Source organism: Archocentrus centrarchus, chromosome 7 (genome assembly GCF_007364275.1).
Source record: "Archocentrus centrarchus isolate MPI-CPG fArcCen1 chromosome 7, fArcCen1, whole genome shotgun sequence".
In the NCBI taxonomy this organism is placed as follows: domain Eukaryota; kingdom Metazoa; phylum Chordata; class Actinopteri; order Cichliformes; family Cichlidae; genus Archocentrus; species Archocentrus centrarchus.
Genome location: NC_044352.1, coordinates 20,615,684 through 20,629,651, shown reverse-complemented (window position 1 = coordinate 20,629,651; position 13,968 = coordinate 20,615,684). Strand labels below are relative to the sequence as shown.

The following is a 13,968-nucleotide window of genomic DNA, read 5'->3' as shown; positions in this document are numbered from 1 at the left end:
TTTTCCATTTATATGTTGTGTTTCGTAGGATGTCATGGGCCAGAGACCTCTTTGCAAGCAGAGTGGACGAGCGAAAGACAGCATGGGGAGAGCGCAATGGCAAAAAGAGGAAGGAGAGCTCGTCACTATGCAACCCACGTTACATGAGCTGCCTGAGGGACCCGGAGGACTTAGAAACCCCTAATGCTGCCCCTCAAAATTACCACTTTGGGGCAGGTACCAGTGGGAGCAGTTTTGGCATGCGCTGTGGCTGGCAGGAAGACCACTATGGGAAAAGGATGGTTGGTGGTGGGGATCTGGGTCTAAAGGCTGTGAATCTGGGCTTCGAAGATGGTGAGCTGAAGGGTAGAAAAGAGGAGGAATTAGGACAGTTAGCAGAGGGCAGCTGCAAGACAATGACTGCCGCAGACTGCTGGATGCAGGTCGTGAGGGTTTTTCAATCCAAAAAATTTCAGTCCACCAAGCTGGAATGTCTGTACCAGCGCTACTTCTTCAGGCTCAACCAGAGCTCTCTGACCATGCTAATGGGAGTGCTGGTGGTGGTGTGTGGTGTCATGCTTATCTTCCACTGCATCCACGCAAATCTCAGTGCTGCCTACATCTCAGTACTGTCTGTGGCTATGGCTCTTTTCCTGGTGATGATGGTAGTGTGCAATTGCAACGGCTTCCACCAAGATTACATGTGGATAGTGAGCTACCTAGTGATCGGGGTACTGATTGTAGTACAAGTTTTTGGGGTCCTGATGGTGTTCCCCCGCAGTGCATCAGAGGGCATCTGGTGGACGGTGTTCTTCATCTACATTATCTATACCTTGTTGCCAGTCAGAATGAGAGCTGCAGTGGTTAGTGGAGCTGTGCTGTCCATCATACACATAGTCACTGCCTGGCAGCTCAACCAAGGGGATAAGTTCATTTTCAAACAGGTAGGTGATGCAAATATAATCAATATTCTTCCTTTAGTTTACATTTTATCTTATTTCAACATCCATGAAACAGTTATTCAACTGAATATTTTTTACGAAACATTTCGTTTGAGTTGCTTTCAAACAAACATCTGCATGTAACAGCTGTTAATATGTTTCTTACTTTTTTCTGTTTCATGTGTTGTGTAAAAGTCTTGAGTCACCCCTCATTTCTTTATATTTTGTTCCCAAGGAGTCAGACATTCTAGTAATTTCTTAAAGTGGTCTCAAATTCTTCAGGCTTTCTGAAGGTCTTTCAAAGTTTTTCTTTGGATATTGGCTGATTTTTCTCTCACTTTCAGTGCAGTTCTTGTACTTGACCTCTTTCAGAGGAATGTTTTTTGTTTGTTAAGCCACTTAACACTGACCTGTGAATCATTAGAGTATAAAAAAGGCACCAAACTCAAAGCATTAACCGGTCACACAACAGACAACTTAGCAAAAACTTAGCAAAAAAACCCCAAAAAAGCAAAAACAATTTGTATCTTTAGGCACTTTGTTACTAGCAGCTTGTCACAAAACTTACCATTTATTTAACTGAATCTATGAAAAATGCCAAAAATAACACAGTTTGACAGGCATAAAATAGTATTTTTGCACCAACAAGGTGATTCCCAAAGAGTTATTAGCCGAAAACTTGCCATATCTTGGAACGGTGTGCAGTGTATTCTTAAAAGTTGAGAGGAAACTGGACTATCTACAGCAGATGAAAAGTATCTGAAAGTCATGCCCTTTAGAAATAGGAAAAAAATTCGCGTAAAGCCCTGAGAGATGCATCTGCCCCTTCAGTTGGGAAGTGGTCTTGAGCAATAATTCTCCAGACTTTTGGAAGGTCTTTCAAAGTTTTTCTTTGGATATTGACTGCTTTTTCCCTTCGGTCCTTGTACCTTACTGTTCTCAAAGGAATGATCTTTTCTTTTACTTTCTAGTGGAGGCTCTGTCATGGTTTGGGGCTGCATTTCAGCCAGTGGTGTTTGGGATCTTCTCGAATTTGATGGAATTATGAATGACATCAGATTTTGATCCATGATGTAATACTAACTGTAATCTGTCTGTCTGATTGGCAACAGCATTTTTCAGCATGACAATGATCCCAAACACACTGTCAATGCAGTAAAAGCATACCTGGATAGAAGAACACCATCAGTATAATGCACTGGCCTCCCCAGAGCCTGGACTGTGACATTATTGAAGCAGTGTGGGATCATATAAAGGCAGCAAACATCCAAAGAAGAGCTTTGAATGTCCTCCAAAGAAGCCTGGAGAACTATTCCTAAAGACCACTTAAAGAAATTAGAAAAAGCTGCCTAAGAGAGTTCAGGCTGTGCTGAAAAATAAAGGTGGTCATAGCAAATATTGAGTTTCACGCTGGTACAAAGTCTATTTTTACTTTATATACTGTATTTCCATGTATGTTTGCATATGTTTCAGTAAATTGCTGCAGCTATTTCCCATTTTTCCAGCAAAATATAAACAAAAAAGGCATTGTTCAAGACTTTTGTACAGTAATGTGCTGGTGGTCCTTAAATTGGAGAACGTAAACTATCCCGTCAAATATTCCCGTCTCATAGTTAAGAGGCAACTGATGTTGCCTCTTAACTATGAGACTTTGTTGAAGTTTCATTTCGGTCATTTCTATAATGCATTTTTGCAAAACTACAAGTTTGGATTTGGTTCGACATCACAATGAAATCATGTTAGAGGATCACAGCAAGCATAAACAGGAATAACAATTACAGGGACTAATTCATTTTGTACAGGAAGCTACAGGGCTTGAGAGTATTGTTTTAAAACAGATGAATTGAATTGGCACTTTCTTTTTTAATAGTTGTAGTGACCGTCACATCCACATTTTGAAGCTAAGCCCATGTTATTATACATATCTGCCTATGAATGTTCATATTTATGAGAAAATAAGACAAAATATCTCAGACTTATGTTAGTCTGGGCCTGCTATTATCACTGCACAACGGAGCACAGTGTTGTTACTGTACTCATGAGTGAAGCCGCCCTACTTTCGCTTTCCATCAATATAGGACAAAATATGGTAAAGACTCCTCAACCACTTTTCCATGTCATAGGTGATGTACTAAAAGTAGATGGTACTGTAGATCTCAGCAGTTTCAAAATGAGATTTTTAATGAGCTTACGTTATGTGCTGTAGGGCAGCCACTAGCAACTCTTTTGGGGTTTGTAGAAGGTCATCTGGCCCGTTTAGCTACACTGTGGAGGAATATCATGATAGTGTAGCGTAGTGCCATCTAGGCCACCAGTCCCTAAAACAAGGAGGCTATTGTACTGTAGTAAAATGAAATGGGGTGGGGTGGGATGCTCAGATTGTGCAATGAATTTTATGGAAAACAGAATGATTACTTCTTCATACTGGAAGCTGTGGGGAAAAACAAAACAGGATTAGACACTTCCAATGACTTCAGCTCCCAACACACTGGAAATATTTCTTCATCACTTTTGTATGTTTATTCCTTTTGTATGTGCTGCCACTTATTTATCACAGTTTACACTGTGTTTGCATTAAACAGATGTTCACTCACTGCACTATTAAATTGTACGTAGTGTTTTGTAACCTGTTAATGAATTAGACCTCCAGTACAGAAATAGGAATGTCCTTTACAGGCCCACAACAAACCGTTCTTTTCATCAACAATTTATCTGAATAACCTTCTTTTTATTGAATTAATCTGTAATATGCTGATAAATGTCAAAGTGCCCAACCAACTTTTCAGAACACCAGCGTGTTGAATTTCTCTGATATAAATGGTAAATGGACTGGTACTTATGTAGCACCTTCTGCAGATGCAGATAATCCCCTGTCTGCATTCACTGACATGATACAGAGCCAAGAGTAGACAAAAGGTTGGAAATTGAGTATTTACATTTAAATTATATACATTTAAATTGTGCATCAGAATGGGTAAAAAAAAAAAAGGTGATGTAAGTGGCTTTGAATATGACATGGTTGATGGTGCCAGATAGGCTGGTCCAAGTATTTCAGACACTGCTGCACAACCATCTCTTACACAGGTCCGAGAAAGAGAAAACATCCAGTGAGCGGCAGCTCTCTGGGTGAAAATGCCTCGTTGATGTCAGAGGTCAGAGGAGAATAGTCCGACTGCTTCAAGGTGATTGCAAGACAACCGTAACTCAAAAAACCACTCGTTACAACCACTTTTTACACAAGAGCATCTGTAAATGCACAGTACATGATTATTATTGTGCCTGATTGGCAAGCCAATTTGCTTGATGGGAACCTATGGGGTATTATCAAGAGGAACATTGGAAATACCCGACCCAGAAATAGAGATGAGTTGAAGGCTGCTATCAAAGCAGCCTGGGCTTCGGTAACACCTCAGCAGCACCACAAGCTGATCACCTGCATGCCATGTACCCCAAATTTAATGTGTTAAATGTTGTGCAGTGAAATAGTTTATGTAAATGTACAATTTCATTTGCACGTGTACAGATGAAATTGTGGCCATGATAGCCTATTTGGTGTTTCTGATGTTTTTAATCTTTAAAAACAGCTTTTCCTATATAAAATGATCAAATTTAAAGAAAAAATGTAACTAGATGTGGATAAGTCCAAAAACAGAACCCTGTGATATGTTATTGTTTTTCTCTACCAACCTTGGCTATTAAGTAACCAGATGAATTCGAAGCCATTATGAAGAAGGCAATATTGACATAACTCTACTGGTGCACTGAGTTTGTGTGCAGCAGCATGACTACAGGCCCACTGGTCTGATGTCCTGGTTAGCTTGAGCCCTGGCTGTTGTGTTGGTTTTCTGATGATGGACAGCTGCATTGCCTGAGGGTCTGGACCCCTCAGCACAGTGTGTTCCAGTTTTATGAACAATCAGTGATGGGGCATGGACCTCACACTGTTAGGCTATCTTTTTTTGGGCTTCACTAGAGATGGAGGAAATCACATTTTTTGCTTTAATTCTGTAGTTGTATTACAGTATACCACACTCATCTGTGCATCTATCCAAGATTTCTTTGTTTTCAGCTTTAAGAATGGCATATTCTTTCATTTAGTCATCTCTCAGTCCAGCTTCAAGCTACTCAGTTGTATGAATACTAAGGGATTCCATTCAGTCTGCCACATTGCCTGTATCATACAACTAAGCCCTTATGAAATGGCGTTGCTCTTCTTCTGGGGCCTTATTGACCTCCATCCCACTGTGTGTCTGAGCCGTTTCTGTTATTTGTATTTTTCCTGCTGAGATATTCATGCAGAATTAGAGCTGAGAAGATGTGAAACCGATGACAACGAGGACAAAAGCAGTCTTTGTGAGGGACCTCCACGATGAAGCGGGAGGGGTGGGGGTGCGGAGGATACACTGGTGACAAGGGGACATCCACGGATGGAGAGCATGAAATAATGCTAGGCTGACTCACCATGTTTTAAATGAGCGGCCAGTCTCTTGTCTCTTTTTTCTTCCTCCACTCATTTGTTTCTCTGAGTCATAATTCCATTCTTACCAAATCCCTCTCAGATGGAGTGGCCTTTTATTTCATAGCTGACAGAGACTGAGCTCACCCTACTAATGGGGATAGATCTCCACATTTCACTGTTCTGTTCTGCTCTGAAGGGCCTTCTCAGACAACTACAAAGAGATAAAGGTGTGACTGTTTTAGGAAGAAGTGAGCGCTACCATTACCATGCAGATGTAAGGTTCAGAGGACCCTCAGCCAGTCCTACAGGTGGTGCTTCCTGTTTAAAAGATTTAAAAAGATGAAATCTGCTCAACATTTGTGCAACATTCTCTCCAGAAGTCTTATATAATTTTGGCTTTGTTCGTTGTGTTTTGATTTGGCTCAAAAGGTACTTTGGACTTTTTGTCACAAATCACTTACATTTCATTGCTTTTCCCTTTTTAATTACAATTTTTGAACTGGGAAGAAGCGTAGCATCTCAAAACATCAGATTTATCATCCAGCTGAAGTTGGTTTTCGAATTAAACTGGCGGCTTTGCAAGAGTAGCAGGCTGTATCCATTAAACACTAAAACGTTTAGCTTATCTAGCAGTTAACTCTGCACAGATAAGTTGTTTATGTTAGCCCTCAGATTAAACTGATCTAATAATAATTATTATTAGATCAAGCGATAGAAGGTGTATTATAATACACCTTCTATCGCTTTCATACAATTTACTTTAGAACATTTCAGATGGCTTCATTTGTCTTCACTTTCATTGCTCATACTTTTACTTTTTTTTTTTTCTCCTTTACATTACTTTGAAGTCCATGACATCCTGACTGCATACTGAGTTCAGCTCAAGTTACTGAAAACTTTTCTTTGATATTGGATTTGTTGAAAGTCTTCCAGTGTATTAACTTGGCTACTGAAGAGTAAATATATTATTTCCTCATCTTCTGCTCACTGGGTTTTTGCAAGCTTCATCCCTTTAGCTGCAGTTGTTGTAAAGTCTCTTATAAGACCTTATGTGTCGTGGAAGCTGTCCTGACATCTGCTTATTTTTGGCTAGACAAAGATGCCATTTCTGCTCACCTACTGAACGCTTAACATCCAAATCTCAGATCTGTGCTCTGGCACATGAACATGGCAGAGGCACAGAGTGGCATTACTGTAGTTTTCAGTGTAATCGTGAAATAATCAAATGCATCTAAATTGTTGGCTAAAGACTTGGACTTTGGGGGTTCAACCAAAAATCCAAATGTAACAGTCCTTAGTAGCTAACATCAGCCTGCTTTGATCCAATAGCTGAGCTGAGCACTCAGATGGTTGTTGAAAGCAAGTACTAGCTGGCATTATTATGTACATATGTCTTATGGGAGATTATATGACTTAGTGCGCCATTGTTTTTATTTGATCACTGTTTCCAGGAGGTATTATTGCATTATACTTGGATTAAGAAGAAACTACACAGAAGATTTGTCTTTGTTAAGATATATATATCTTAACAAATATGTCAAGATATATATATATATATATGTATATATATATTGAGTAAGCAAATCCCAACCCTTCCAAAGGATAGTGATAGCAATGGGCAGGTGACAAACGCCTGTAAGTTTTGACACATCAGCACAACCTGTCTGTGCTTTGCTGATTGTGTGCTGATCGGACACTAGAGGAAAAACCTGTTCCTTTGGTGGATTGTTTTGGGGTCAACGAATGTAGGAGTAGTGGAAACACACTGATGCTTCAGCTTAACACTAGTGAAATCAATCAATGAAATGTTGCAAGCATGACCAAGGCATGCATAATGCATTTAGGCCAGAACATTTGTGTTACATAAGAAAAATCCAAAAGCAGCTACAGGGGCTATTTTAACCCTTTGTAGCATGGAAGTATGACATCTGCAGTGCCTTATAGTTGTGTAGGGAATAGCCTCTGCTTTCTGCTTATAACATTGCTTCTAACATGATCTAACAAAGCTCAGGTGTTCTTCAGTCATCACTTCAAAAATATTACACATTACACATGTTCAAAAGTATTTCATATTTGTACATCAGGGACTTAAAAGTAAAAAAAAAATACAGGCCTTTAAAGTCAGGCCTGTGGCCCCTTAGCTCTACCATTTTATTCAGTTGGTTAGACCACACCTATTTTCAGTCACAACCTTCTTCTGACCTTTTTGGTATCAACTGCACACCTGTTTTCATGACTTTGTATTTCACGTTTATGATACTATTGCATTGCTATTGCTAAATGGGGTCAAAGTTCACAGTGGATTATTGCTGCTCAGCAAGAACTGATTTTTTTTTTTAACCGAAACCAGGCTCATGCTTTAACAATGAAAGGCATTTAAATATGTCTGCAGTATAACCCTGTATAAATATTAAAAATCCAATTACAGCAGTTTGAAAATGATCAGACATGGTGAAATATGTCTTTAAAGAATTTGTGAGCATAACTTAAGTATGTGTTTATGCATTTCATGCCAACATTTATTATATGACTCTCCTACTTTGCTTCTATGCATGAAATTTGGTAAGCAGCCAGCAATATTAAAGTCTGGTATTCAGCCTGAGCTGTACAGTATTTACAGTCACATGCATGCATTGGCCACAGTAAGTGCAGCGCATGATCTGTGTCTCTCTGCATGACTTGTGTGGCTCAGAGCCCCTCCCTTTGCTGCTCTCAGATGGTGAGAAGCCATCGTCAGGTACATTAGCTCCCAAACAATGCAGTAGCTGAAATATAAGACCCCCTTTTACTCCCGACCCCACCCCATCAAACAGTGAAAGAGCTTGTTACTCATCCAATTATTGGGTTACAGCCAGAGGCAACGATACAAACCCGGATAATGTCCATCACCATGGGTGGGAGAAATTAGGATTTGCAAAAAGTGAAACATTGTTGTTAAAATACAGCAAGTGATAAGGGAAATAATAGCCAACCTAATAATAGCTGCGGGAGTCAGGCAGGAGGAAGTGCAGGCTTCTAATAACAGTTCATGGTTTACTAACAACTTGGCTCCCTGCAAAAGTAAATACAGGGATTTGAGGCTGAACCGATATGGCTGACAGCCAAGAGAGATATATTAGGAATCCATTAGCGGTGTTAAATGTGCATCTGTGTGGCATATATGGCCCTAGGCTTTTAAGGGCAGTTTTACTCTGGATATTGTGGAGTGCAGGACCTAATCCAGTATTCGTGACAGGAAGGTGAATGGCTGTCTGTCAAAGGTCACAGTTACACTAGCCAACTGTCTTGTTATCTCTGTTAACTCAGTTATAGTTACAATACTGAAACAGTGGCAGCATGTGCCACGCTGGAGTGAGGAGGTGCTTATAGGATGAAGGTGTAATAACATGTTCACTATCAGTGTACAAATAGGTAACACCTTCTTTCTAATAAAATAGGAAAAACACATCTCTCTTGTCAAAGACTGCATAGACCCTCATTAATGTGCTGTACTGTGTAATAGTGTGTAAGCTGTAGCCTACCAGAGCAGATTGTTTAGTTGGTGCCGTTCAGTTTGTGTAGATTTTTTTATTTCACATTTTGAATGAATGACGTCAGATAGAATAACTATACCCTGGTCGCATGATTATAATTTCACACCATTGGGGTTAATCCAAATGGAGGTAAACTCTGTCTTGTGCCTTCACAGTATCTTACCACTAAAGTATGAGAAAAGCTCAGAAACTGTATGTTTTATGTTTAATTATTATACTTCTTCCATCCACATAAAAGATAAAATCCTTTCCTGTTAAAAATGGCAAAAAGCACTGCTTTTGCTATCGAGCCAAAACCCCCACACTGCATGTTTTCTTTACATTCAGTGTGCCTGAATCTTTGCTTTGGTATGTGTCACCTATGAGGACACTTCATGTTATACTTCTATTTGCATTTCTTGAAACTCTGCACTTATACTTCTCATGAAATGGTGCTTATGTTTTAGGCTTCATAAACATTTCATGTGGGATTTTCAGAAGTCATCTCATCCTTGACTGAGCACCTGATCAAAGACAAGTCTTCACTGTTTAAACTATAACACATTTTTTTCCCCGGTATTGATCTGTATACTTAGTAAAAGTCAGTGTTGTGTGATGTTTTTTGAGATAGAACAGGGAGGGAGAGTTGGTAAAACTGTGCAGTGCATGTTAGCAGATGCTTATATAACTGAACAGTTAAACTGAACTCTTGTGTGTTTAGTTTGGCCCGTGTGCACATTTATTTTAAAGTTGTTTAAGATTTCCTCTTCTCTCACTCCCATCTAAAGACAGTCCTACCTAGAGAACACCAAACATATTTAAAGTATTAGACAAACATGGTGCTTTATATTTGCACTGTAGTCAGTGAGACTTGGCTGACATTTTCCTGCTTTTGAATATCTTCATATTCATGTTACACTGGTCGCTGTAGAGATGGAATGGCCTTTAGTTCATATTTTACATTATGCATAAACAGATGAAATATAAGCTGGAATGGGAATACCTGGATGTTCAGCTCATGCTCGCACAGTTCAAAGTCTAACCTCTGTCACACAGTTCAAATCTCTGAGAGGAGGAAACTGAAGAGTTGATGCCACTGGTTGGTTGTTGGTTGGTTGGTTGGTTAGTCTAATTACCAGATTCTGTGTTCCTTCAGCCGCCGTGATGTAATTGCAGCTGTGCCTGTGAGGGTGTGAGCGGGCAGGAAGTGGAGGGTTAGCGAGGACACAGCTGGAAGGAGAGGGTTGAATCAAGTCCTTTACACTGACCCCAGACCTCTGTGGAGCCAAGACCACTAAAAAACAGCAGCTCATGTGCTTTGACTCACAACTTTGAAACTAACTCTTTTACATATTGAGTGATAATTCAATAAGTAAATGGGAATGGCAGTTGGTACTGATACTAATGGTAAAACTGTGACAAATATATAAACATTTTTAATATCTTTGCCTTGCATCTATAAGCAACATATGCCTGAAAGTAGTGATGAGGCCAAGGTGTTCAGCAAAACACAACCACCATGGTGAAAGTGTGGTAGTGAGCACCCACTATTGCGGCTGCATTAGCTAGACTGACCTGACATGGTGAGATATCTCAGATATCTCACAATGGGGTTGATTCAGTGTAGTACTGCAATATATTGTGTGACGCTATTGTATTAATACAGGGACACCAAAGGTGTCTTAAGTGGTTGCCCACAGCTGGAGAGTGTTGCACACTCACGATCACTTTTGATTGCAAGGCAATTGCGCAACTTGCCTGATAGGACGCGACCATTCTGCGAACAGCTGCAGTCTGACTTGGACTGACTGCAGTCACTCTCAGAGTAGCTGTGGAAAATTTGCAAATAGCTATAAATGCAGACAGATTGCCAACATGTTGCCATCAGTCTGAATGAGTGTTTATCAATGAGCATAACTCAAGGGGACTCACCTGGTTGTGTTCTGGTCCTGATTTATATATATATATATATATATATATATATATATATATATATATATATATATATATATATATATATATATATATATATATATATATATATATATATATATACCAGAACACAACCAGGTGACAGCCAATTGACTTGAGTCCCCTTGAGTTATGCTCATTGACGATATATATATATATTGTCAATGAAAAAAAAAAAAAATATATATATATATATATATATATATATATATATATATATATATATATATATATATATATATATATATATATATATATATATATATATTTACAAAACGAAGTCAGCCACAACAAAACAATAGCTAAAACTGGTGTGACCGCCCTTCTTTGTTTGAATGAACAGCATTCATCAGTGTTCTCAATAACCACTGTGTTCTTATCTCTGTCTACCTTTACCATTGGATGCTTCTGTCTTTTACTGTTATTTTTTCTGTAAAGTCAGTATGACTTCATAGACTTGGTATGATTTGCTCTTGTTAGATTTTCTTCATGTCTTTCTTGATCTTCCAAACTAAGTATCCTACATACAGTGGTAAAAAAATAGTATAATCAAGGCAAGCCAGTTGTATTGTATATTTTACTCAACAAGGAGCATTATCTGCCTGCTGAAAATAAATTGAAGGATGAGATACTGAAGTTGAGGGACAAACAAGCTTGACAGTCTTTTGATTTGTGGAAAAATTTGTTGGTATTAAAAAGGAGTGAGTGGGTAATTTAAGCTGGTGGTTACAGTTTGTTATAGTGAGTAATTCCAGGATAGCTGGGAGATTTTCCACGTTTTATTTTCCTCATGCAAGTATTAATTCAGGATCTGTTTATCTGGCAGATGTGCAGCCTGGGTCCAGCTCTATTTAGTTTCACAAAGATTACTCTGTGGCCTCACTGGTCGCCTGAGACCAATTTTGGTTTGGCCGAAGTCATGACAAAAACAAAGCTCTGATTCCAGATGGCAGGAGCCCAAGATGGCAAGAAGGCACCCCCACCCCTCTGCTACATCTGTCTTTATAAGGAATAGCATCTTTCTTATATGAATAACTACACGGTATAGTGACAACTGATTAGATCGTGTGTAGTCCAACAAAGTCTCATAGTATTGTCTATTTTTACTACTGTGGTACCACATGTTGTCTTTTCTTTTCCAGGCTATGATCAGCAGCGTGTGACTGGGCTTTGGCGTTTATCTTTGTAAGACATTTTGAAAAGCTCCAGATGCCTATCAGAGGTCATGTGCTGGAGTTTAGTCCCCATGTCAACTGCAGTCAGTGTCCCAAGTGTTGACTTATGGGATGTAGCACTTTGGCCTTTTAAAGTTTAAGCTTTTTTTGCTTAGGGTTAGTGAAAAATCTAAGCTTCTCTTTCACTGCAGGCTTTTCAGATAGAACTGAATGAATTCAAGAATTGACCAAAAGGACAGAGCCTTTACACAAGTGACTTATTTTTGTATCTGTGATTGGCAGGTCTTAGTTTTTAGCTACCCTCACTGAATTGTCCCTGACGAGAGTTACAGTTTTATGTGACCACTCGGTGGTGTACAGTTGCCTTCAGTGAGCCAAAAGAACAAAAGAAACACTTGTACAGTTACAACAGCCCAGCAGACCTGCTGTGAAATGCCATAAAACTATAGTTTATTGATCAGTTAGAATCTCTATCTTACTCGTGTCTCTTTTTATAACCTTTTATTTCTTAAAGAATGGATAAGGACTTTGCTGTCATAACTTGATCTGCGCACACGTGCGTTCCGGCATGCTTGAGCATGAGGGAATTGTCCAGTGGGATATTATTAAAGATAGAATGGATTTTGGTGTACGTTTGCCAAGCAGAAATCTTTTCCATCCCCTTCCCTCATTTGATCATTAGCATGCTATCCTTCTTTCTTACTTTATAAAGCACCTTGCTGTTGAACCGCACCTTATAAGCCAATGTTTGGACTCCTTTTAACTTCACCGCCAAGAGCCTCCTGCTTAAGTAGATGTTTAGGCAGGCTCATCTTTAAGAGCCAAAAGTCTGCAGGAAGAATGGTCAGGAGACATCAGTGGAATATACTCTAAATCCAGATTAGTCGTTATAAAGAGGGTGGCTCTGTGTTAATGGAGAGAGGCTGCTTCTCTGTCTTCAGAGTTTAGGAAGGGGGAGTGTCAGCCGGGGGTCTGTGCTAGATTTGCAGGCCTGGGTGATGTAAGTGCAACAGCAGACACAACAAGCTTCAGGATCAAAGAGATGCCAGTGCTAAAGGGCTCACACACACACACACACACACACACACACACACACACACACACACACACACACACACACACACACACACACACACACACACACACATAGCTCATGCACAAGATTTATTCAAAAGTCTCTGTGAATGCTTCCGCCTCTAATCTCTAGACTGTACGGTGACTAAGCATATAAGTTGGCATTAATACAAGCTTTGTTCATCATGTTTCTTCACACTTTACTTTCACTCATTCACAGCGACCCTTCCAGATGTAGTCAGTCAGTTGTAGCAGTTTAATTATGCTGAACCTGAATGCCCCATCTGCACTGGCATTTTAGGGCTTTCATGAGCTTCAATAAATGCTTCACATACATTTGCATTCTATCTGCAAATAAATGTCTATCCATGCCATCGCAGCACATCATTACACTGACAGCCATTATGCGTGCATAGCTAAACTATCAGTTTTTTTTTTTCCTAGGAATTTCTTTGTCCGGATCAAAATTACTCACATGGAGAGCTCAATTTTCTGAATCAAGTGCATTGTTGAGAAGTCTGGTCGGGGAGTTGCAGGAGGCCCTGTATCTCAGATGGGCCACTTAACAAAATTGCCTGACTGTTTGGGATTAGTGTGATCAGGTTATATCAGAGTGTCAGGTCTCCATGTGTTGGCTATGACATTACAAAACAAGGCTTATCAGTGCCTCATTGATTGCCAGTGATTCATGGGCACGATAGGTTGATCAGTAATTGAACGATAGCGTGGCACCAGTTCATTCACGTAAATTACACGAATGGATGTTCTTTGTATGTTGTTACACGTGATCTTTAAAAGTGATTCCTATGCCTGCTTGTGTGAAAAACGTGTTTAAGAGAACCTGGTTGAATCCGTAT

At 39.6% G+C, this 13,968-nt stretch overlaps 1 protein-coding gene across 1 annotated transcript in view; it reads left to right on the top strand.

The window, feature by feature from the left end:
* The window catches only part of LOC115782639 (adenylate cyclase type 6-like), a 33,403-nt gene that overhangs the window by 2,540 nt on the left and 16,895 nt on the right, over positions 1-13,968 (top strand). The window contains exon 3 of the mRNA XM_030732936.1: positions 29-923. Within this exon, the coding sequence (XP_030588796.1) occupies positions 30-923 (894 nt within the window). The 5' untranslated portion in view covers position 29. The remainder of the gene's footprint in view (positions 1-28; positions 924-13,968) is intronic.